Genomic DNA, 20,172 nt, shown 5'->3' on the forward strand with positions numbered 1-20,172 from the left:
TCTACGATCACATGATCTAGGATCTCTGACAAGGGAGGAATCTATTGTTTTATTCACCTGAGAATTCTATAGTTAGTCTAGGATCAGGGGTTCTTAAACAGGGGTCCATGAACTTTGTGGGTTTTTTAAAATATAGATAGGATATAGCTATGTAGATTGTATTTCAATTTGATTGGTTTCCTTTGCAATCCTCTATTTTTCATTCATGCATTTAAAAATTTCTTCTGAGAAGAGCTATGGGCATCACCAGGCCATGAAAGGGGCCAGAGCACACAAGAGCTTAAGAGGCCTGGTCTAGACAATGGACCAGAGGAGTAGATTCTCCACGGAGCGAGCTGCATTCTCACCCCATATGAGTAACACAACAAAATATGGATAAAGAGGGAGGCAACCTAATTCTCACTAACTCTTCATAAAATGATTCTTCACTTTTCTTCCTGGAAAGGCATTACAGCCTTGTGGAGTCAGGAGGAATTGTGTTGGAATCCTATGTCTGACCCTGGGCTGGCTAGTCCCATGCCTGCCCTGAGCTGCCTGCCTTGGGGGCCATGATTCCTGCAGGTCCTTCTTCCCTGGGATGCTGGGAGATGCTCTCAAATGAAACCATGTCTGTAAGGGGCTTTGCAAACCTTAAGGCCCTACGGAAATGTCAGCTGTTATTTTGGGCTCAAGGAGATCATGCCCTTGGGGTTAAGAGAGCCTTGGTCAAGGACGCTCACTTTCTTGGTTGGCCCTTGTTCATCATCACAGAAGCTCAGGTGGAAGTGGGCCCTGAATAGTCATCAGTGCTGTCTACCCACACAGTACGACCCCTCTTCAGCAGCAAGTGTGTTCTATTTCCTTTAAATATTTAAATGTTAAACCAACTCCACTGGCATACAAAACATTAGCTATGAATAAGACAGTGGGCTCAGCAAAAAACAATCATGCTAAGTAAAGGAATGGGAGTCTTTGGGGCAGCTGGCTTAAACTCAGGACCCTGCCATTTCCTTGGTTGAGGGGAGAAGCAACACGGCTCTGTGCTGAGGATTGCCTTGCCAACTCCCAGAGGCATCAGGTGGCACTGCAGAAGGGCCCGCTCCCAGCCAGCCAAGATTCCTAGGGGATCTGAGAGACAGCCGCAGCTTCCAATAAAGCTCCCCAGGTGATCCTGGGCTCTTGGAGGCCCTGCCACTAGAACACAAGCCCTGGTGGCCCCTCCCCCCAAGCCAGAAGGGCTGAAAGAACAATGCCCACAACAGAGCTGATGTCTGCCACCGGAGGACAGACTGGACCATGTTTGGAAAGGCTGCTCATCCCCATGATATCGGCCATCAAACGATGGCATTTTTTTTGGCCACAGCCACTCATCAAAGGGTGAGGAGACTGTGAACTGAGTCTGAGGGAAAACCCATACTGATGAAGTCACAGATCTTTGAAGTGCTAAAATACAGGGGACAGTGGGAGCTGCAACCAAAGAAGAAGCCTAGGGGAGGGACGTGATGCCAAAAGGTTTCTTGGAAAAATGACCTCCAGATGAACAACTCTCTTGAGGCTACGCCCAGAGAAGGCTGAGTCCTGAGTCAAAAGGCAGGCCTGCACTAGGCTGGGAAGGGCCGACGATAGACGGCGACTCTACTGAACTGCCAAGGGATCTTTGCCAAGGCCCACATCTGCTGGCTGCACAAAGTCCTCTTGAGGCTGCCCCTTGGACAGAGCTCTGGTCTTGGGAGTCTGAAAGCTTCGTTTTCAAATCCTACCTCAGACTCTTAGCACCTGTGGGACCTTGGGCCAAACTCTTTAGGCCCAAGCTTATTTGTAATGGCCTCCAAAGAAGGTCCCTTCTGGCCCTAAATTGTCCGTCCTGTGACTTCTTGGATCAGTGAACCCACAGCACCCCCAGGAGGAGCTGGACAGAGACAATAAGAACACCTGACATTTATAAGATGCTCTGCATCTGCCAGACATTTGTGAGGGAAGCATGGAGAGAAAGACAGAGCCCCCATTGTACAGCAAAACAAACTGAGGTCCAGTGAGGGTAACTGGCACAACCTTAGCTGCCTGGCCTCATGAAGCCCATGCTCCCGCCAGCCCTCTGCTGGCTCCCAGCCTGCTATCTGCTCCCTCTTTCTGCTGCCTCCAGTGGGAAGCCTCAGGACCCACAGGCCAGACCCTTCACACACACACACACACACACACACACACACACCTTTTTGAGCCCTTGGCATATTCTCTATATGTTTTCCTGTTCCTTGGTCTCTGAGGTCATCAGGTCTTTGATTTGGTGCCCAATGGCCTTCAGTGGACCCCTGGTTCAGGGCAGATTTCCCTCCTGGTCCCAGATCAGTGGTCTTCATCCAGTCTGTCTGCAGCTCACAAAGCTCTCTTTTCCTTTTAGAAATGTTTACTAACCATCCTTTAATAATCAATTGTACAAAACTGACTGCTCCACAATTAAATGGCCAAGCCTGACCCCAAAGAAGAGATATGTGAAGACACCACCCCCTCCCCCATTTCTCTGCCTCTGCATAGTGCGGGAACACAGGCATGGAACACTACATAGAACACACTTTCTGGATATGTCCATTATGGTTTTTTTCTTCCTCTGGCTGCCTGAGGATGAGGAACGGGTCTTGTGATAAGTATCCTAGGACAGAGTTTCTCTGTGGTTGGTCCAAACCAGGGGCAGGAAACCTGTGGCCTCAAGGTCACATGTGGCCTTCTAGGTCCTCAAATGCAACCAAACTTGGATTCAATCAAAGAGCCGCATTTGAGGACCTAGAGCCCCCCCCCGCCCAGTATCAGCACTGGAAGGGCCTTGAGGCCACTGGTTCCCCACCCCTGGAAAACCCTTCATTTTACACTTTATGAAGAAACTGAGGCCCACAGAGGGAAATCACTTGGCCCTAGGTCAGGTAGGTCAAGTCAGAAGCACAGACAGCAGCGATCTGAACCACAGTGCTGGGGAGAGGGCAGCAGCTTGGGAGGTCAGCTGTCCTGGCCAGGCCTCGGACCTTAGCTGTAAAATGAGAAAGCAGCAGTCGAGGCCAACTCCAGCTCTAGGCTCATCCCCTAGTCCTTGTCCCCAATCCAGCCCCTGGCTCTGCCACCTCCCCTGATGGTATGTGGCTCGGCTGTAAGGCAGGCCTGGGAACATCTCTCCTCTCTGCCTGGCACCCGGGCCCTTGGGAGGAGCTGGCTGCATCGAATGTGGCCCTTGCCATGCTGAGCTTGCTCCTTTGACCCTGCGAAAGGGTCAGGATTCCACCCCTGGTGGTGCTGCTCCTTTCCCTGATCTTGGTCACAATCCCTCCACACCTTGTTGGCCAAGACCTAAGTGTTCACAGCCAGAACAACTGAAAACTGGTAGAGACGCAAGACTCCCAGGCACCCGGGGCGTGCACGGTGCTCTTGATCAGAGCAAAGGCAGAGCCAGGGTTGGTTTTCCTGGCTTAATCGATGAGAAGAGCGAAATCATGCGTAAGAGGCTCTTCGGGAGCTCGGGGGGACAAGCCACCAGCGAAGGGAGCCAATGCTGGGCTTGAGCACAATCGGAAGCCACTGACGAGATCAGTTTTGTGTGACGAGTGGCCCAAGGAGAAGCTGGTGAGGAAGTGCTGACCAACCTCCGTGATACCAGGACAGTTCATGCACCATTCTCAGAGGTCCCACTGTGGGCCCTCCTAGAGGCTTTCTTGAGATTGGGCAGGCTATCCTTTAACAAGTTGTCTGACCCAGGAACTAGTCACTAACGGAGCAGCTGACTGGGGCCCTCAGAAGACTGGACCATGGGCAGTGATGGGGCAGGGCATCTGGGGCTGGAGCTCTGCTGGCATGGCCTTCTGAACACTAGACCTCCATGCACAACAAAGCTGCGGATGGCACTGGATATCCCCTACAGATCTCAAAGCAGACACTAGATACCAAAGACCATTTTTTTCCAGGGCAAACCAAAAACATGGTCCAGTGAGACACGTACAGAGCTGAGACTTTCTCAAGAATAACAGTAGCAGCTGATTTTTTACAGTGCTTTAAGGTCTGTAAACTATTTTCAATATATTCTCTCATCTGATCCCCCAAACGGTCCATTAGCCCCATCTCCCAAACGCCAATGCAGGCAAGCACGTGGAGCCCAGCTCCGTCGTCTAGGGTGCCGTCAGCCCAGAGCGGGCTGGGGCGTGGAAGGCCTCCAGCTCACCCGCCTGCTGCCTGGGAAGCGAGCTCCTGCACACACACACACATCCCAGTGGCGGACAGGGCAGCTCCCCAAGCCTTTGAAGAGGCTCTTTCAAGTTAACCTCCCTCTCTCCAAATCTCTTCCTGCCGTTTGGAACTTGACTGATCCTCAGCTGAAAAGGCCTGTACATACTAGGTGCAGATGGCAGCAGTTACAGCCCCTAACCAGATGCTGCAGTCTCTAATTTGATTGAAAGGATATAATTAGACAACAGAAACACTTTAATGAAAGAGCAAAACATGGCGGGAGGGAAGGACGGAAGGCACTTAACTGATGCCAAAACACCCACTGGTAATAGGAGCTTTGAGTCTGGGGAAAGGGATGGGAAAAGACCCTTAAAAGGACAGTCCCCATCCTGTTTACTTCCCCATAGACGGAGGAAGAGGGCTTTTATTACTGTAGATTTCCACTGTATTTTATGTGGGAACAATCTGATTCAAACCAGAAGGTCCTTCAAGAGGACATCAAAGAAAAACAAATATGGCTTCTGTGGTCATTATTAAAAATATTTTTACCAGCCCAATAATTTTCTTTGAAGATGAATTTTTATAGATTGAACAGCGGCAAGTAATTTACATACTGGGACCGGATTGGCCAGTGGGGCCTGGTGGCCCGCCCCACCCTAGAAGACAGCCACCACTTGGTTGCCATGTTTCTCAAGACTCCACGCAGATACTTCGTATGACTTCTGTCTGTTTTAAGAGATGAAAAGTAGTTTTTTTTTTAAATTCAGTCACATGTGCTGTTGGTAACACACCACCCTGACTCATCCTGAGACACTGTCTCCCCTCTCCACCACCACCACAGTGGGGGTTGGGAAGGAGGGAGGAGGGCATCCTGTAAAAAGCCCTTGCACACATTGAAGGGGCTAGAGAACCAAGAGACTGAGCAGCCTGAAAGGAGGGGGCAGCTGCTGAAGCCAGTGACACTTAAGGCAGGCATTCGTTCTGCTGGGAAGCTGGGGAGCCCCCCGCCCCAGCCCACTAGAAGCAGTGCCCCACCCTTGTGGCAAGTCAAACAATCAAAAGTTTAGTGCCCGGGCTACTTGCCAGAGCTTCAATCAGTGACAGCAGAAAGTAGAGGCTGGGCCCCAGCAAGTGGGGCGGGTGAGGGGGGGGGGCGGTGACCCAGAGGGGATCCTGATGCCCATGGGAAGGAGGGATGGACGGGACCTTGCATGTCAGGAGCCTGTCTATGAAAGGGCACTGCCTACCACCCAACTGTGCACCTCCTAAAACTGCTCTGGTACAAGTCCAGACCATGGAGGTATTTGCCTGGAGTGAAAGAGGATCCCCTTGCGGGCTGAAAAGCCGCCCGGCTCCTTCTGGGAAAAAGAGGGGCCCCTTCTGACAACCTCTCTTCTCTTCTGCCCTCCCCTTTCCCTCCTCCCTCAGTTCTCTGGGCCAGAAGACTGCCATAGTCCTGATCCCCAGCCCAGCCCCCTCCTCGAGCTCCCTTTGTCCTACTGCTGTTCATCTCTAGAAGGCATCCAGGCTACTCCCTGTCCCCAGCCCCGCACAGCTGTTCAGTCGCCAGGTCCCCTCCCCACCCTCAGAACTTTCTTACTCATCCCCTACTGACACCACCCAGGGCCAGGCCCTCTCTACCTGCCGCTGCCTAGCTTCCCAGCTGCCTCCAAGTCTCTCCCCTGCCCTGATCCATTCCTGGGACATCCAAAACACTGCCCAGTGAGCAACACTCCACTACCATTACTATAAATGCAGCTCTGATCATGTTACTCCTCCACTCAAAATCCTTCCAAGCTCTTTAGGCAGGCATTCAAGGCCTTCCATGAATTGGCCCCAGCCAACCTCTCAATTACCCATGGCCTGTGCCACTAACTAGACTGCTCACTGCTCCCCCAAATACCTTATATCTGCCACCCCCAGCCCCCTTGGATCTTTGCTCTTCCCTCTATCTGGATGACAAGGCCCCAATCTGTTGAAACCTCATATATTCTGTCCTGAGACCAAATCGGTCTGGCTATTCCCCATAGAAGACACATCCTCTCCTGCCTCTGTCCCTCTTCTCCCCATCCCCTCTAGCCCAGCCAGTACTGGCTCCCTCGTCACTGCCATCTCCTGGGATCTCTCTCTTCATTCAAAGCTCAACTCAAAAGGCCCCTCCTATCTTTCCTGAGCTCTCTGATCCTTGGCAATCGCCACCCTGCCGTAAAAAATTTATTTTGTCTATTTTGTGTGGACTTAGCTATATGCATGTCACACACACACACACACACACACACACACACACACACATCCAACAGAATATAAACTCCTTGAGGGGAGGATCTATTTTCATGTTTGGCTTGGTAGTCGGGACTTAGACCTTCCAAGCCAAGATGAGCTAACTCTCCCCACTTGTACCATCCTAGACATCCCTTTCCATCTGAGCCTCAGCTCCCTCATCTGTTAAAAGAGGGAAGCAGCCTGGCCGCCTTTCCGGCCCCTCCGGCTCTAGCAGTGCCCACCAATCTGCTCCCCAGGGCCTCCCAAGCCAGGCTCCCCATCCTGCTGAGGTCTGACAGCTTCTGCACCCAAGCTCCAAGTGTTCGGGAGCCTACTTTGCCGTACTCTGCCCTACACTCTTGTCATTCACACACTGTTAAGCTCACGGAGGGCAGGCATAACACCTAAAGTGCCTAGTGCCATGCTTTACACACACTGAGCCCTTGGTAAACATTTGGTGAATGAATGGATTTTAACAGAATGACTAAATGAAGAGGCTGAGGCATGGGAGAAATGAATGAGAAGGAAGAGGGGAGAGGAAGTGCTGGGGTTTCCCCCCCACCCTGGGCTCCCCGCCCCCCACCTCCCCAGAGTGTGCCCGGCTGTGGGGTGTATATATTCATATTCCTAAAATTAGACTGAGGACCTGGAAGACTACAGGACCGAGCACTCGGGCTAGAGGATCCCCGAGATCGGATCTAAGCCCCAAGCCCCTCATTGGAGGGAAGAGGAAACAATCAGTACACCTTAGGGCAGCCCAGGCTTGAGCAGAGTAGGGACCAAGAGGGAAGCAGACGCGCAAGTCAGTCACAAGCACTGATTCAGAACTAGGTGCCAGCTCAGGTCCTCAAGGTGGGCCATCTATGCCTACAATGAATCCAAGGCGATCCGGGGTCACCCCAATGCAGCTGGGGGCTGGGGGGAGGGAATAGGAAGGGCCTCAGCCCTCCCACACACTTGCTGCCCCAGGGAGTTCTAGGGGCCTGGGGCAGCCTTGAAAACCTGTTTATGAGCATTTTCCAAGGGGGTTGGGGGAGAGGGTGTGGCTAGAAAATTATGCACTTCCCTATTCTCCTGGTAACTAGGCAGGGGACAAAAGCTGTGTACACACACACATACACAACACATGCACAAAGAGCAAGCCTTTCTTCTTGAGTGTTTCGCATTAACTCTGTGTTCCATAGAACAAACACAATCAACTTGGTATGTCTGAAACATTTTTCTGGCAAAAAAGAAAAAGACTTAATTAAAACAAAATACTCCACCATACTAATCATGCTGTTGTTTTTAAAAAGGATGCTCTGCTTAGCCTCAAATGACAGAAATGGGAATATGAAATCGGCCTTAAAAGAAGGGACAAATGGTTTTCTCTGGAAGGATTGCTCTTCTGGCCTCCAGGCCCCAAAGCCCCCTGAGCCACACCTGCCATCCCATCACAGCTGAGCCCAAAGCAGGCCCCCAGCAGACGCCACCCACTGTCCTCGCCATGGAATCCAGCTCTCCTCGGGCTGCCTAGCCAGGCCTCGTCTGGGGTGGGGGCTGGAATGTCTGTGCTGCCATCTCAGAGGGCTTTAGCAAGGTGCCCTTTATAAGCAGGCTGTGAATGCTATGGGAGGCAGCCTGCTGTAGTGAAGAGACAGCGGGTCTGGAGGCCAGGATGATGCGGTTGGCAGCCTCATACACATCCCGGCTGTGTGATCCTGGCTCCTTGATGCACCCTCTCAGTGCCTGGGTGGCTCTCGATCCCGTGGCACCTGCATTGCTGGGGGTGGCCCGTAAGTCGAGGGCTCCGGACAGTAAGGAGATTCCAGGTCAGCCCTATGCATGGCCTCTTCAAGCCCATCAAGGGGCTTGCCCTTCCCCGGTCACAGGACCCAAAACCCAAGCCTGCCTTGGATGCCTCAGCTTTGCCTCTGCTGTAATACTGCAGAAGGACTGCCCCAAAGCTTCTCTGATCACCACAATTCCCTCGTTGGTATGTTTGGAAGAGAAGCAAAGAAACATGGTGACGTTTCGGCCGGTGTTAATAAGGCTGCATTCACACGGACCAGGAGACATCGGGCTGCTCCAGGGTAGTAGTCACATCTGCGGGCTGAAGCCACTCCGTTCCTCTGGGCCGGGGCACACTAGCAATCAGGTCATGAACCTTCACTCCCACAGGGCTCCCGCCCAGCACTGAAAAGCCCACAGGCCTAGTGGGAAGGCCCTGACATGTCGTTTCAACCAAAGTCAACTATGAAGCAAACATTTAAACGCCTACTCTATGCAAAGCATTTTGTTCCATGATGGAGTCACAGAGAAAAACTATTTACACAGTCCCTGTCCCCCAGAAGCTTTCATCCAAACAACACGGCACTAAAAGCTACTATGGAGTCCAACCTGATTTTGCAGATGAGGAAACCGAGGCCCAGGAAGGTTACATGCCTTGGCCAAGCTCACAGAGCTCGTCGGATCTGGAGGCAGAACTAGGGAGCCAATGATAACAGTAGTGACAGCTACTATTGACACAGCACCTACTAGGCACCCTGCACCGTGCTAAGTGCTTGAGGAGAATTATCCCTTCACACAGTCCTCACAACAGTCCTGGGAGGCCGGGGTGGGGGGGCTGTCATCGTGCTCACCCCCACTTTGTGAAGCAGAGAGAGAAGTTTAGTGACTGCCCAGGGTCTCATAGCCGGGAAGTATCTTGAGGCTGGATTTGAATTCAGGTCTTCTGACTCCAGGCCCAGCCCTCTCAGTGTGCTCGCCAGCTACCTGAAAGCACTGCGGGAATGTAGCTGGTGTTATTTTTATAGTCTGTACAAACCAATATAAAACCACGTCAAGAGGGAGAAACTTTAACCCTTCTGATTGGGAGAGGGCATACTGAAGGAAGCCCGGGATTTCAAGAGGGAGGGGAGAGAAGGAAGAACATGCCAGACACAGGTCACTGTCTGTGCAAAGGCAGGGTGGTGGGAAATGGAGAGTGGCCTGAGTGGAGGACAGAGCTGCTGGCTGAGATGGCTACAGCCACCAGCTCCCTGCGTTCTCCTCACTACAGCACACGCCTGCCCTGATGCGAGGAAAAGCACAGAAAGCCTCTGACCTCGGTTCTGCCTATGGGAAGCAGCCAAAAAACTACAGCCCAATTTAGGTCTTCCTAAAAATGGACACAACTCATCACAGATTTTGGCTTTTTAAGTGACTAGGAGACCAGAAGAAAAAATACCCAGAGCCCCCGATGCTTGAGCAAAGCTTCACTTTCCTTCAGCTCTCCAAACCACAGGCGCAGGGGCCTGGTATTTTTGGTTCCTAGACAGCAGCCTCTGGCCTTCAGGGAGTTCCCACTAAAACCAGGCTGGGCACTCCCTCCACCAGTTCTGATCACCATCCCTCTGTGACTACTGCCTGGTGGCCAACGTCATAGGAGTGTCATGAGCTCAGCTGGGACCAGGAATCAGGCCTTGGGCCTGCAAGATGAGGGCTGGGGCTGTGCTCTGGGCCTTTTCTCCTCCGGGCTGTGCCTCTGTGCAGGGGGCTGTTGTCAGCTCTTTCCTAGGAGATGAGGCCTTCCTCTATCTACACACGGAGCCTCTGTGTGAAGGGAGATGCTCCCCACACTCAAAGAGCTTAGGTTGGACTCAATCTGCTCCTACTGGCATCTGCAACAACAGTCTGGTGCACACACAACGGTCACAAACTTGGAGCTGGAAGGGACCTCAGAAGTCATCTAGTCCAGTCACCTGATTTTACAGATGTGGAAACTGAGGCACAGAGAAGTGGTGACTTCCCCTAGTTCATGACTGAGGCAGAATTTGAATTCAGGCCTTCCTGACTCCACTGCCTAAGATCACGAAGTCAGCACAGGTCAGCAGCAGTACTCACACCCAAGTCTTCTTGTTTCAAGCCCTACAGCACCACACTGAATCCCACAGAGGGGGAGCTGCCCAGGTGGGGTCATGGGGCCAGAAGGGTCCTTAGGGGTCATCCAGTCCAAATCCCTCATTTAACAAGTAAGGAAACTGAGGCACAGAGAAAGGACCAGCCAGTTCCCAATCCCAGATTCTTCCCACACCTGGCACTGCCTCCCATCAGCTCTATGCACAGTCACACAGACAGGGCCAGCAGGTCTGTCTAAGGTCCCCCGAGCCAGAAGAGCAATCCAGGGCTGGTGGGGGGACATCACCCTTCCCTCTCCATGCTGCTCGCTGGGGCAGCTGAAGGTGACCAGGAATAGATTCAAGTGAGTTCAAACAAGGTGATATCAGTGGTCGACTGCATGAATGTAACATGGCTTTTGTAGGCCTAGAGCTGGAAGGAACCCTAGAGCTGGCGAACCCAAGCCCCTGGTGTGACAGCGGAGAGGCAGGACCAGTGGGGTAGAGTGTTGGTGCCCACAGTCACCCAGGCAGTAAGAGGCAGAGGAGGGACTGGAGTCCCTCTGACTGGGTCCTCTGACTCAAGATGCTGCTGTGGCAGTGGCAAAGCTACATCTGCCCACATGTGAAGACGATGCAGACATTCAGGAGGAAATGGGGCCACATGGTCTGTACCATGACGCAAAGCAGCGGTGCAAAGAGTGAACCTGAATCCAGCCCCTGGATGAGGCATGGGAGGAACCACCACATGTAGATGCCCAGAGCAGCCAGCTGCCCGCCTCCCCACTCGGTCTTTGTTCCTCTCTTCCCCTGACATCCGATGAGAATCAGGATGGAATGAGCAAGCTCTGCTTCCCTCCCCATCATTCCTGAAGGAGGGGAAGCGGAGTGAGGGGGAAGCTTGGAGATATGGGGCTGTCCAGAGACAACCATGAGGAGTTAGCAGAAGGGAATGAGCTAACTGCTTTTTGAAAGCCAGACTTCAGAAATGCAAACCACCAGCAGTTTAAATATTGCAATATTGTGCAGAACCTAAGCATTGAAATAATTTTTTCCATCCACAAAACTTTGAGAAAATTACAGTATCGAAAAAAATAATAAAACGATGCATTTGGCAGACCCTCAGAGTGAGACATGGTTTTTTTTATTGCAATGGAGTTTGAAAGTGGTGGGTAGCACTCAGGAGGTGACATTCAAATAATGGGGGCTCTTCCCGGAAATGTGCTGGAAGAAGAAAGGACAGTGAAATCCCGAGGCGGGTGTCCTTGGCGGCAGTGGCACCAGATCCCTTCAGAACAAATGGTTTGGGAGGGAATTAGGGACTCTGGGCTCTGGCTCTGGCAGAGCCTACTTCTTGTGGCTCATTTATCTGCCCCCAAACTACCATTCTTCACTCACCTAAGACCTCAATTTATCTGATTTGAAACCAAGGAAGTCTCTATCACTGAGGAGACAAGTCCACCTTCCAGTCAAGTACTGCTTACCCAGGAGGGTAAGAGCCAAGAGTATTTGCTGCTTCTATCTGGGGTCAAAGGGGAGCCCAGGTATTTTCATCCCTTCCTCTAGCCTACTGACACACCCAAGACCACACAGAAGGAAATGTGAAATTAAAGAGTTGCCGAGGCACTGTTCTGTTGCTAAGTCCTGGGCTTCTCGGACAACACAAAACCCCTTGGGCACGTCACACATAACATACATACAGAACGGCAGAGCAAGAAAGCTCATGTGGAACAATGCTCTTACTTTATAGATGAGAAAACTGAGGCCCAGGAAATCCACAAGAGGTGTTTCCCAGACTTCCAGGGAAGGCAGATGATCCTTCACCACCAGGGATCCTGAGCCATTTTCAGCTCTGTCTTTATATTCCCAGGGCCTAACTCTGACAATCCTTGGTCATTCCATGGGTTGGCCAAAGTGGTTTCCCTTCTAAGAGGTTTGGAGCTGATGAGAATCTCAGAACATTCTAGATGGACTTGGGAAAAACATCCTGGGCACTGCCCTGCTTTGTCTCACTATTGAATCCCTGCTTTTAAACATCCTGAAGGCTTCAGTTCTCCCCCTCTGGAGGGCTTCCTAAGGAACTTTTTTTCCATCCCTTTAAAATGCTCAGAAGTGAGTGTCTAACCTCCAAATAATTCTAGAATAAACACAAAACAGCCTCGCTTTCCACCCACACCTCTGGTCCTTTCACCCATCAATGATTTTGCTGGAAGGAAGAATGTCTAAGTCCCCTTTCACCTTTGGGTGCCCCACCTCAAAGCAGATTTTGCCTTTGTCTAAGAACAGACACAGGGCTGGTTTCCTTTGCCCTAATTACAGTGAAGTCCCAACAGAGCAGGTTCCACTCTATCTTGGGAAAGTGACAGTCAGAGCTCAATACTGCACATCTGTCCCTTAGGCTAAACACCCCCCAGCCCAGGGCCCCTCCTGTCCCCTAGCCACAGGAAGCATGAAAAGGGGGCTTCGGGAGGCTGCCACTCAGATTTCTGGCAAAACGGGGTGTGTTCCCTGACAAAAAGCACCACATAAGAGGAATCTGGCTTCCTCTGAAGGAATAAAGTTACATAAAAGCCAGCGAACCCGGCCAGGAAGGCTCCAGGAGGTGAGGGAGGGCCAGCTGGGTGCCCAGCCAGGGGCTCACAAGGCTGCCCTTGCCACTTCTGTTAGGACCCCAGCATTCCCGAGTCTAACCTGAAGCTCTTGCTCAGATCTGCTCCAACAACCTCAACTGCAGACAGAGGAGGCTGCAAACCCAGCCTCACTTGGTCCTCCACTTCCTGCCTGGTCTCAAGGGCTGGAGTCGGAGCTCTCAGGGGCAGAGCCATCCCCGGATCCCGGACAGGGTCTCCAGTAAGTCCCTCACCTTACCGCAGCCCCAGAGCGGAAGGAGGAAAGAACACTGGCTTCGGTATCTATCTTAGGGTCACAGATGCCATAGAGGGAAAGCCCCTCAGGGGTTCCCTAGTTCAGCGCTCTCCTGAGAGTTCAACCCTCTTCTGAGGCTCAGAGCAGTGGGGCGCCTTGCCCAGTGACTGACACATCTACATCGACATGTCGATATAAGTGTATATATAAGGATATACACCTACACACCTATCTGTCTACACACTTGATACAAAGTATCTACCACACACACACATTGACACCCCCCCCCCAACACACACGCAGATGCTTGCTGGCTGATCTCCTGCCCAAGGTCAGCCCCGCAGTCGGTCACTACTGGACAGGGGCAGGCTACAGACCCAAGTCCTCGGACCCCGGACGCGGGGCTTTCCCCCTGCCGCAGCCAAACTCTTCTCTAAGAACTCAGTGTGGCACCCTTCTTTCCTTCTCTGGACCTCAGTTTCCCCACCTGTAAAAAGGCCCACCCGCGGCCGGACCCACACTCTCCGGGGTCCTCCAGTGGCAGGGGACGTGGGTCCTCACGGCCCGGGTCCGAGCTGGCGCTCGGGGGGCGGGGCGGGGCGCGGTCACTCACCGGGCGTCGGTCCTGCTCCGGGTCCGGGTCCGAGGCCGGGTCCGGGGCCGGGGCGGGCGGCCAGAGCCAGCGCGGCAGAGAGCAGGGCGAGGCGGGCGGCAGGCGGCGCCATGGGCCGGTCAGTGCGGGGCCCCGGGGCGCGGCCCGGGGGAGCAGGGGGAGCGCGGGGAGCCGGGGCCGGCCATGGGAGCGGGACGCGGGGCCCCAACAGTCTGCCCGGCCTGGCCCCGCCCCGGCCCGCTGGCCCCGCCCCTCCGACCCCGCCTCTCACGTGTGGCCCGCCCCCTCTCGCCCCACCTCCGCCCCTCCCCAGCATGCGCCTCGTCTCGGGCGGGGCCACGCCCCCCATGCCCGCCTCTCGCGCCTGCTCTGCCGTAGAGGGGAGGGGCCGCTCAGGTCCTCCATCACAGCCCCGCCCAACTTTTCGGAGGCCCCTCTAGTCACGCCCCAAAGCATGCGCCTCATCTCCTACGAGGCCACACCCCGCTCCGCGTGACCCGCCTACGCAACCTGCTCAGATGACGAGGGGCGGGGCCGCTCAAGCCTTTCCTTAAGGTTCCGCCCCCAAATTGCCCCGCCCACCTCCCATGGGCCCCACCTCCTCCCCGCCCCAAGCCCTCCTCACCCCTCTCCAGCACCAAGCCCCCTCCCGGCCAAGGGGCGGAGACGCTCGGTCAAAGCGTCACAACCCCACCTCCGCGCCCAGGGGAGTCGCCTACTTACCCCCCCACTCACCCAGGGAGGAGCCGCCGCTGCCTCCGGAGTGGAGCATGCGCACTAAGGCACTGCGACCTCGCCTCCACCAAGCCCCGCCCCGCCTAGACTCCGCCCCCTAGGCGGGCGAGCGCCTCTGGTAACCACTCTCGTCATTCTCTCTTCTAAGCTCGGGAGGAGGTGCTTGCTCTAGGCTCCGCCCACAAAATGGATGCGTGCTCGCAATTGGTCTGGCCAAGGAGGAGGGGCGGGACAAGCAGGTGATGTCGAAGAGGGAGGTGGAGATGCCCGGAGGGGAAGAATGGGTTAGTAGGAGCCACAAGGAAAGCAGAGGAGCAAAGTGCCGGGCGGAGAGGGGGGAGACTGCTCTCCTTTCGCCCCACCCACTGGGCACCGGAGCTCAGGATTAGAGCATCTATTACGGTTTATCATATGTGTTGGGCACTGTACAAAGACGAAACACAAGCCTGGCTGGTCCTCGAGGAGAAACTTAAATGAATGAACAAATTAGTAAACAGATAAATAAGTGAACAAACGAACGAAAAGTGCCCGAGTTCACATAGCTAGTAAATGTCTCTGCCTGAATTTGAACTCGGTTCCTTCTGATTCTATCCACTACGCCACATCGCTCACATTCTAACTGGGGAGATGGCCTCTATATCCAAGAACAAGAATATGCAAAATCATTACGAGGTGGTTATGGGAGGGAAAGCACTTAGAGACCATCAGGTATTATCTGCGCATTTTATAGATTGGGAAACTGAGGCCAGAGAGGTTAAAACATGACTAGGGCCCCAATGCAACTAAGAGGTCTCGAGTATAACTGTGTCTAGTCCAGACCTTGTAGATATCCCCTCCGAACGGAAATCTGGGGTCAGCCCGCTGCAGCTCGGACTTCTCCAGGGACCAGGAGCTCACTACTTAGCCAGGCAGTCCGTGTCATTTTTGGACACTGCTATTAAATTGTGTATTCCTTTATCACCAGCATTTATTAAGTACTTTACTATGCACAGGGCTGGCGAGCACTGGGCTAAAATCCGGGGATACAAATACAAGCAGAAAGACAGCTCTTGCCCTCAAGGAACTTACATTCTAGTGGAGGACAACAGCAAGTAAAAGGAAGCTGGAAAAGGGGGAGCTTCTCTTCTTTCCGGGCTCAGTCCTGTTGCCACCTCCTCCGGGACGTCTTCTCTGATTCCCCTTACACACCTGCAAAGTTTATACCCTCCTCAGTTTTGCCTAAAGCAGTTGGTCGGGACCTTTGCTTTGCTGCCGCCACTCCCCAGCTAGCAAGCTATATATGTGGTGTAGACACACATCCCCATCTCCCACGTGGCTGCTCTCCTACCTGAACGTTTGCAAAGAGATCCATCTCTTTGGAGCCGCACAACTCTCCCCCCCCCACCCCCCAAACCTGAGATGAAGTCACTTGCATCTGGTCACACAACTGGAAATTCCCAGGGGGTGGATTTGAACTCAGAGCCCTGTTGTCTCAGTCCACTAATAATCGAATGTAAACTCCTCTCTGAGAGGAATCATTTCATTCTTTGCACTTGTGTCCCTAGCAAATGAGAGCACAGCTGTAAAGCCGTTAGCACGGTGCCTGGCACTTAGTAGGTATTATATAAAAGCCTATTCTCTTCTCCTTTCCCCTTCCCAGCACCTAGTAAGTACAGAGCCTGGCACACAATAGTGCTTATAGAGCAATGAGCATTTATTAAGCTCCTACTAAACACCAGCGATATAAAGAAAGGCTCAAAACACCCCTGTGCTCAGGGAGATTCCTCTCTAACAGGGGCGTGGGAACCACCTGTATCCCAGGGTCTAGAAACAGAATGGAAGCTCCTCGAAGGGTGATCGATTTCCTCTGAATCCTCAGGAGCAGCCAAAGTCGGAGCCTGGCACCTGGTAGGTAGGTAGGTAGGGGTGTGTGTGTGTGTGTGTGTGTGTGTGTGTGTGTGTGTGTCTGTGTGTCTGTGTGTGTCTGTGTCTGTGTCTGTGTCTTTAGCACAAGCGGACTTTTTTCTTTTAAACTGAAGTCACCCTGTTTCCCCCCTCCCCCCAATCTGGTCTTGGGCACCGTCTCGCCCGCGGGCCAAGCAGACTGAGTCTAAACAAAACTCAGGACCAAAGCCCTGGGCAACCCTGGTGCCCGCCCATCCCAGAAGGCAGGGGCACCCAAGCACACCCAACATCTCACTCGCAGCAGACGGGGATTTTCCTTTGGATCTGACTAAAACTCCTTGTAATTAGGAGCTAGCCCGACAGGTTCAAGCTAGGACAGCCCGCGGGGCCGAGGGACCTGCGCAGGTTTCTTTTTAGTGCTTCTGCTCAGGGAGTCTGCCTGGCATGTGGCAACCTGCGCCGCCTGGCACTGGTGCCACGCTGTGGCCGCGTGTGCTGGCATGCAGCGGCTCCTGCCGCCACCGCGCCCCCAGCCTGCTCTCAAGCCCCGGGACCGAGGCCGGGGGCTCCCCTCAGCTCCCCAAAGCCCTGGCCCTGATTGGCTGGGACCTCTGCGCTTGGCTTCATTCCACCTCCTATCTCCTCGGCTCTTTCCTCCGCCTTCACGATCAGAATTCCAGCACACCCAAGAACCTCCGAGGTGGTCCTGGGCAAGGATCCCCTATCACCCCTCCCCCATCCCAAGCAGGCATCCAGCCTCTCCACTTGAAAAGAGAATCCCACTGCATCCTGAGATATCCCATCCCACTTCCGGGCACCTCAAATCATTAGGAATTTTCTCCAGATATATCTCAAGCCAAAATTTGCTTCTTAGGATCTATATTACATGGGTTATCTTGTCCAACACTATCATTATACAGGTGAGGAAACTGAGGCCCAGTGATTTGCCTAAGGTTACAAGGACTGAATGGCAGAGGTAGGTTCTGAGCTGAGTCCCAACCATCATTCTATCCACTGTAGCTTTCTGCCTTTTGTGCTGCCCCTCTGCCTAGAAGAATGGGATAAGGAGGTTTGGGGTTCTGTCTTTATGTCACAGGTCCTAGCACAGAGTGGGCACGTAATGTTCATTGAACTGGATTTCTCCCCGTCCAAACTTTAGGGCCAAAGCAGAACATTTCTTCTCTTACCCCATTCCCACCGCCACAGCCTTCCTTCCCCTCTTGACTTTCCTCCGTCTCTCTCCCCTCTCCCCTATCCCAGACTGCCCTAGAACCCATCCAAAATGGCCAGGAGTGGCTAGGAGCTAGGGTACTCTCCTCTCCCGCCTTCCCTCTCAGCCCCTTTCCAATAAGCCCAAATGAGGTCAGCCCAAGGAAGGGTAGTGCCCAGCTGTCACCACTAGGGGCACCCTTGCTGTTTGCTCACATGGTTTGCATGAGGTGGAGGTCGATAACTCAATTCCTTCAGGTGACATGGTAGAGGAGCAGGCATTACCATCAGCCTGCCTTCACGCAGTACTGCCATCTGATCTACTGATGAAACTAAGGACTTGCCATCCACCCGATGGCTGCACCCTTGGGATTTCTGAAAGTTTTCAGCTCCCTGCAGCTAAACTGTCTTTTATGTGTGGTCTCCAATTCTAGGGGGCAGCTGGGGGGCAGTGGATAGAGTGCTGGGTCTGGAGTCAGGAAGACCTGAGTTCAGATTCGGGGACATGACTGAAACACCCAGCAACAATTCCAATTCTAGAGAGCATGAACTGGCTTGGTCTTACTGTTTGCATCCCCAGCCCTTAGACACCTTATGGTGCTTAGCACACAGTAAACACTTAGTAAATTAAGTCTTTCATCCACCAGACAGTCCTATAGTCCTTGAAATACTTGAAGACAGCTCTCTTGATGCTCCATCTCCAGACTATCTGTACTCTCCTCTCCTCTCTACCGCTTCTCTCCCCTCCCTTCTCCTCTTCTTCTCTCCCTCTCTTCTCCTCTCCCCTACCCTCCCTCTCCTCTCCTCTCCCTTTCCCTCTCTCTCCTCCTCTCCTCTCCCTTTCCCTCTCTCCTCCTCTCCTCTTTCTTCCTCTCCCTCTCCTTTCCCCTCCTCTCCTTTCCTCTCCTCTCCCTTTCCCTCTCTCTCCTCCTCTCCTCTCCCTTTCCCTCTCTCCTCCTCTCCTCTTTCTTCCTCTCCCTCTCCTTTCCCCTCCTCTCCCTTCCTCTCTCCTCCTCTCCCTTTTCTTCCTCTTCCTCTCCTTTCCCCTCCTCTCCTCTCCTTTCCTCTCCTCCTCTCCACTCCCTTCCTCTCCTTTCCCCCTCCCTTGCCTCCCCTTTCCTCTCCTCTTCTCGTTCTCTAGGCTAAACATCCTTTATTCCTTCACTCAATCTTACATCCTCCCTTTCTTCCTCTTTCCCAAACTGCTTCCCCAGTTTAAGCAGCCTCACTTTGGGTCTGGATTAGTATAGGGGTCTCCTAGATGGTCTTTCCAGGATCTCCACTTTATAATGTTGCAAATATAATCTTGTTTAAACATTTTTTCATTGTGTCCTTTTCTGTCCTAGGACTTATCTTGACTCCTTGTAGCAGCAAATCAAAATTGTCCCTCCTGTACTCTCTTGTGCATAGAATCTCATAGGTGGAAGAGACCTTGGAGACCATCCAGTCCAGTCCAGCCCAGCCCTGTGGTCCTCTAGCTTCTGCTTGGTGCCCGTCAGCACTGGAGAGAAGAAGGAGTCTCTACAGGAAGGCCAGCCTTCCATGGAACAGCCTTCTCTTCCCCAGGGTAGACCTCTCACGGTCCTTTATTCAATCTCCCTGTGGCATGAATTCCTAGCCCTTTGTCATCTCCCTCTCCTTCTCAATGTCCCAGTGCCCTCCCAATATCCTTCTAGTGAAGAGTTTTAGAAAGCAGTGAGGATGTAAGCTCAAGTTCTGGCCATATTATAACCTTGGGGAAGAGTCCCAACTGGCGATTTTGGCACCCAAAGCAAGCAGCTTGCAAGGTGTCCCTAGATCAACTCTTAGAGACAAATTAAATTAGAGGTGTAGGTGGTTGGAAATCTTGAACCTTGACACACAAAGTACCATGGGAGATGGTGAGGTTAGGACCTAGGTCACCATCCTGTGGGGGAAAACCAAGTCACAAGATATCATGAAGGCCAGCTCCAGAGATCACCAGCATCAGAGAAGGTGGTCAGACCTGACTGGACAGGGAAGGAGCCTACCTGGTTTGCAGATGAACTGTGGGGAGGAAGTGAGGAAGTTCAGCCTCTGGAAACTTCCTATTTTAATTAACTGGTCCTCCTAATTATTTGCTCATCTATAAAATGAGGTGATTAGACCAGATCACCCCAAAGGCCACTTCCAGCTCTAAATCTATGGGCCTAACTGGATGCTATGAAGAAGAGTCAAGTGAAGGAGCAATTATTAATTGCCTACTATGTGCTAGGTACTACCCAAGGCACTGGTACAGCAGTGTGGCAAAGTGGGTCCAGAGCTGTGCTGGGAATCAGGAAGATTAGTGTTCAAGTTCCAGGTCTGACGGACTAGATGTGTGGCCCTGGGTAAGTGCCTTCACCTCTGGGGAGGATCAAGGGTTGATCTGCATTGACTGAGGGGATTGACTCATTAGGGATTCTCATACCAATGAATCCCAGGCCTAGACCAAAAAAAAAGTACTAAACTCATGTGTTTCTACCTCAATAGTCAACAAACATTTATTAAGCACCTACTGTGTGCCAGGCACTCTACTACCTGCTGAAAAAGTTTAAATGTTGTCAA

The 20,172-nt window shown here is 52.8% G+C and overlaps 1 protein-coding gene across 1 annotated transcript in view; it reads right to left on the reverse strand.

Moving 5' to 3' along the window:
- KREMEN1 (kringle containing transmembrane protein 1) overlaps window positions 1-13,891 on the reverse strand; it is a 48,428-nt gene extending 34,537 nt beyond the window's left edge. Inside the window, exon 1 of the mRNA XM_036742210.1 lies at window positions 13,780-13,891. Coding sequence (XP_036598105.1) covers window positions 13,780-13,891 — 112 coding nt within the window. The remainder of the gene's footprint in view (window positions 1-13,779) is intronic.
- Between the last annotated feature and the right edge of the window lie 6,281 nt (window positions 13,892-20,172).

The sequence above is a fragment of the Trichosurus vulpecula genome, chromosome 1, assembly GCF_011100635.1.
Source record: "Trichosurus vulpecula isolate mTriVul1 chromosome 1, mTriVul1.pri, whole genome shotgun sequence".
NCBI lineage: Eukaryota > Metazoa > Chordata > Mammalia > Diprotodontia > Phalangeridae > Trichosurus > Trichosurus vulpecula.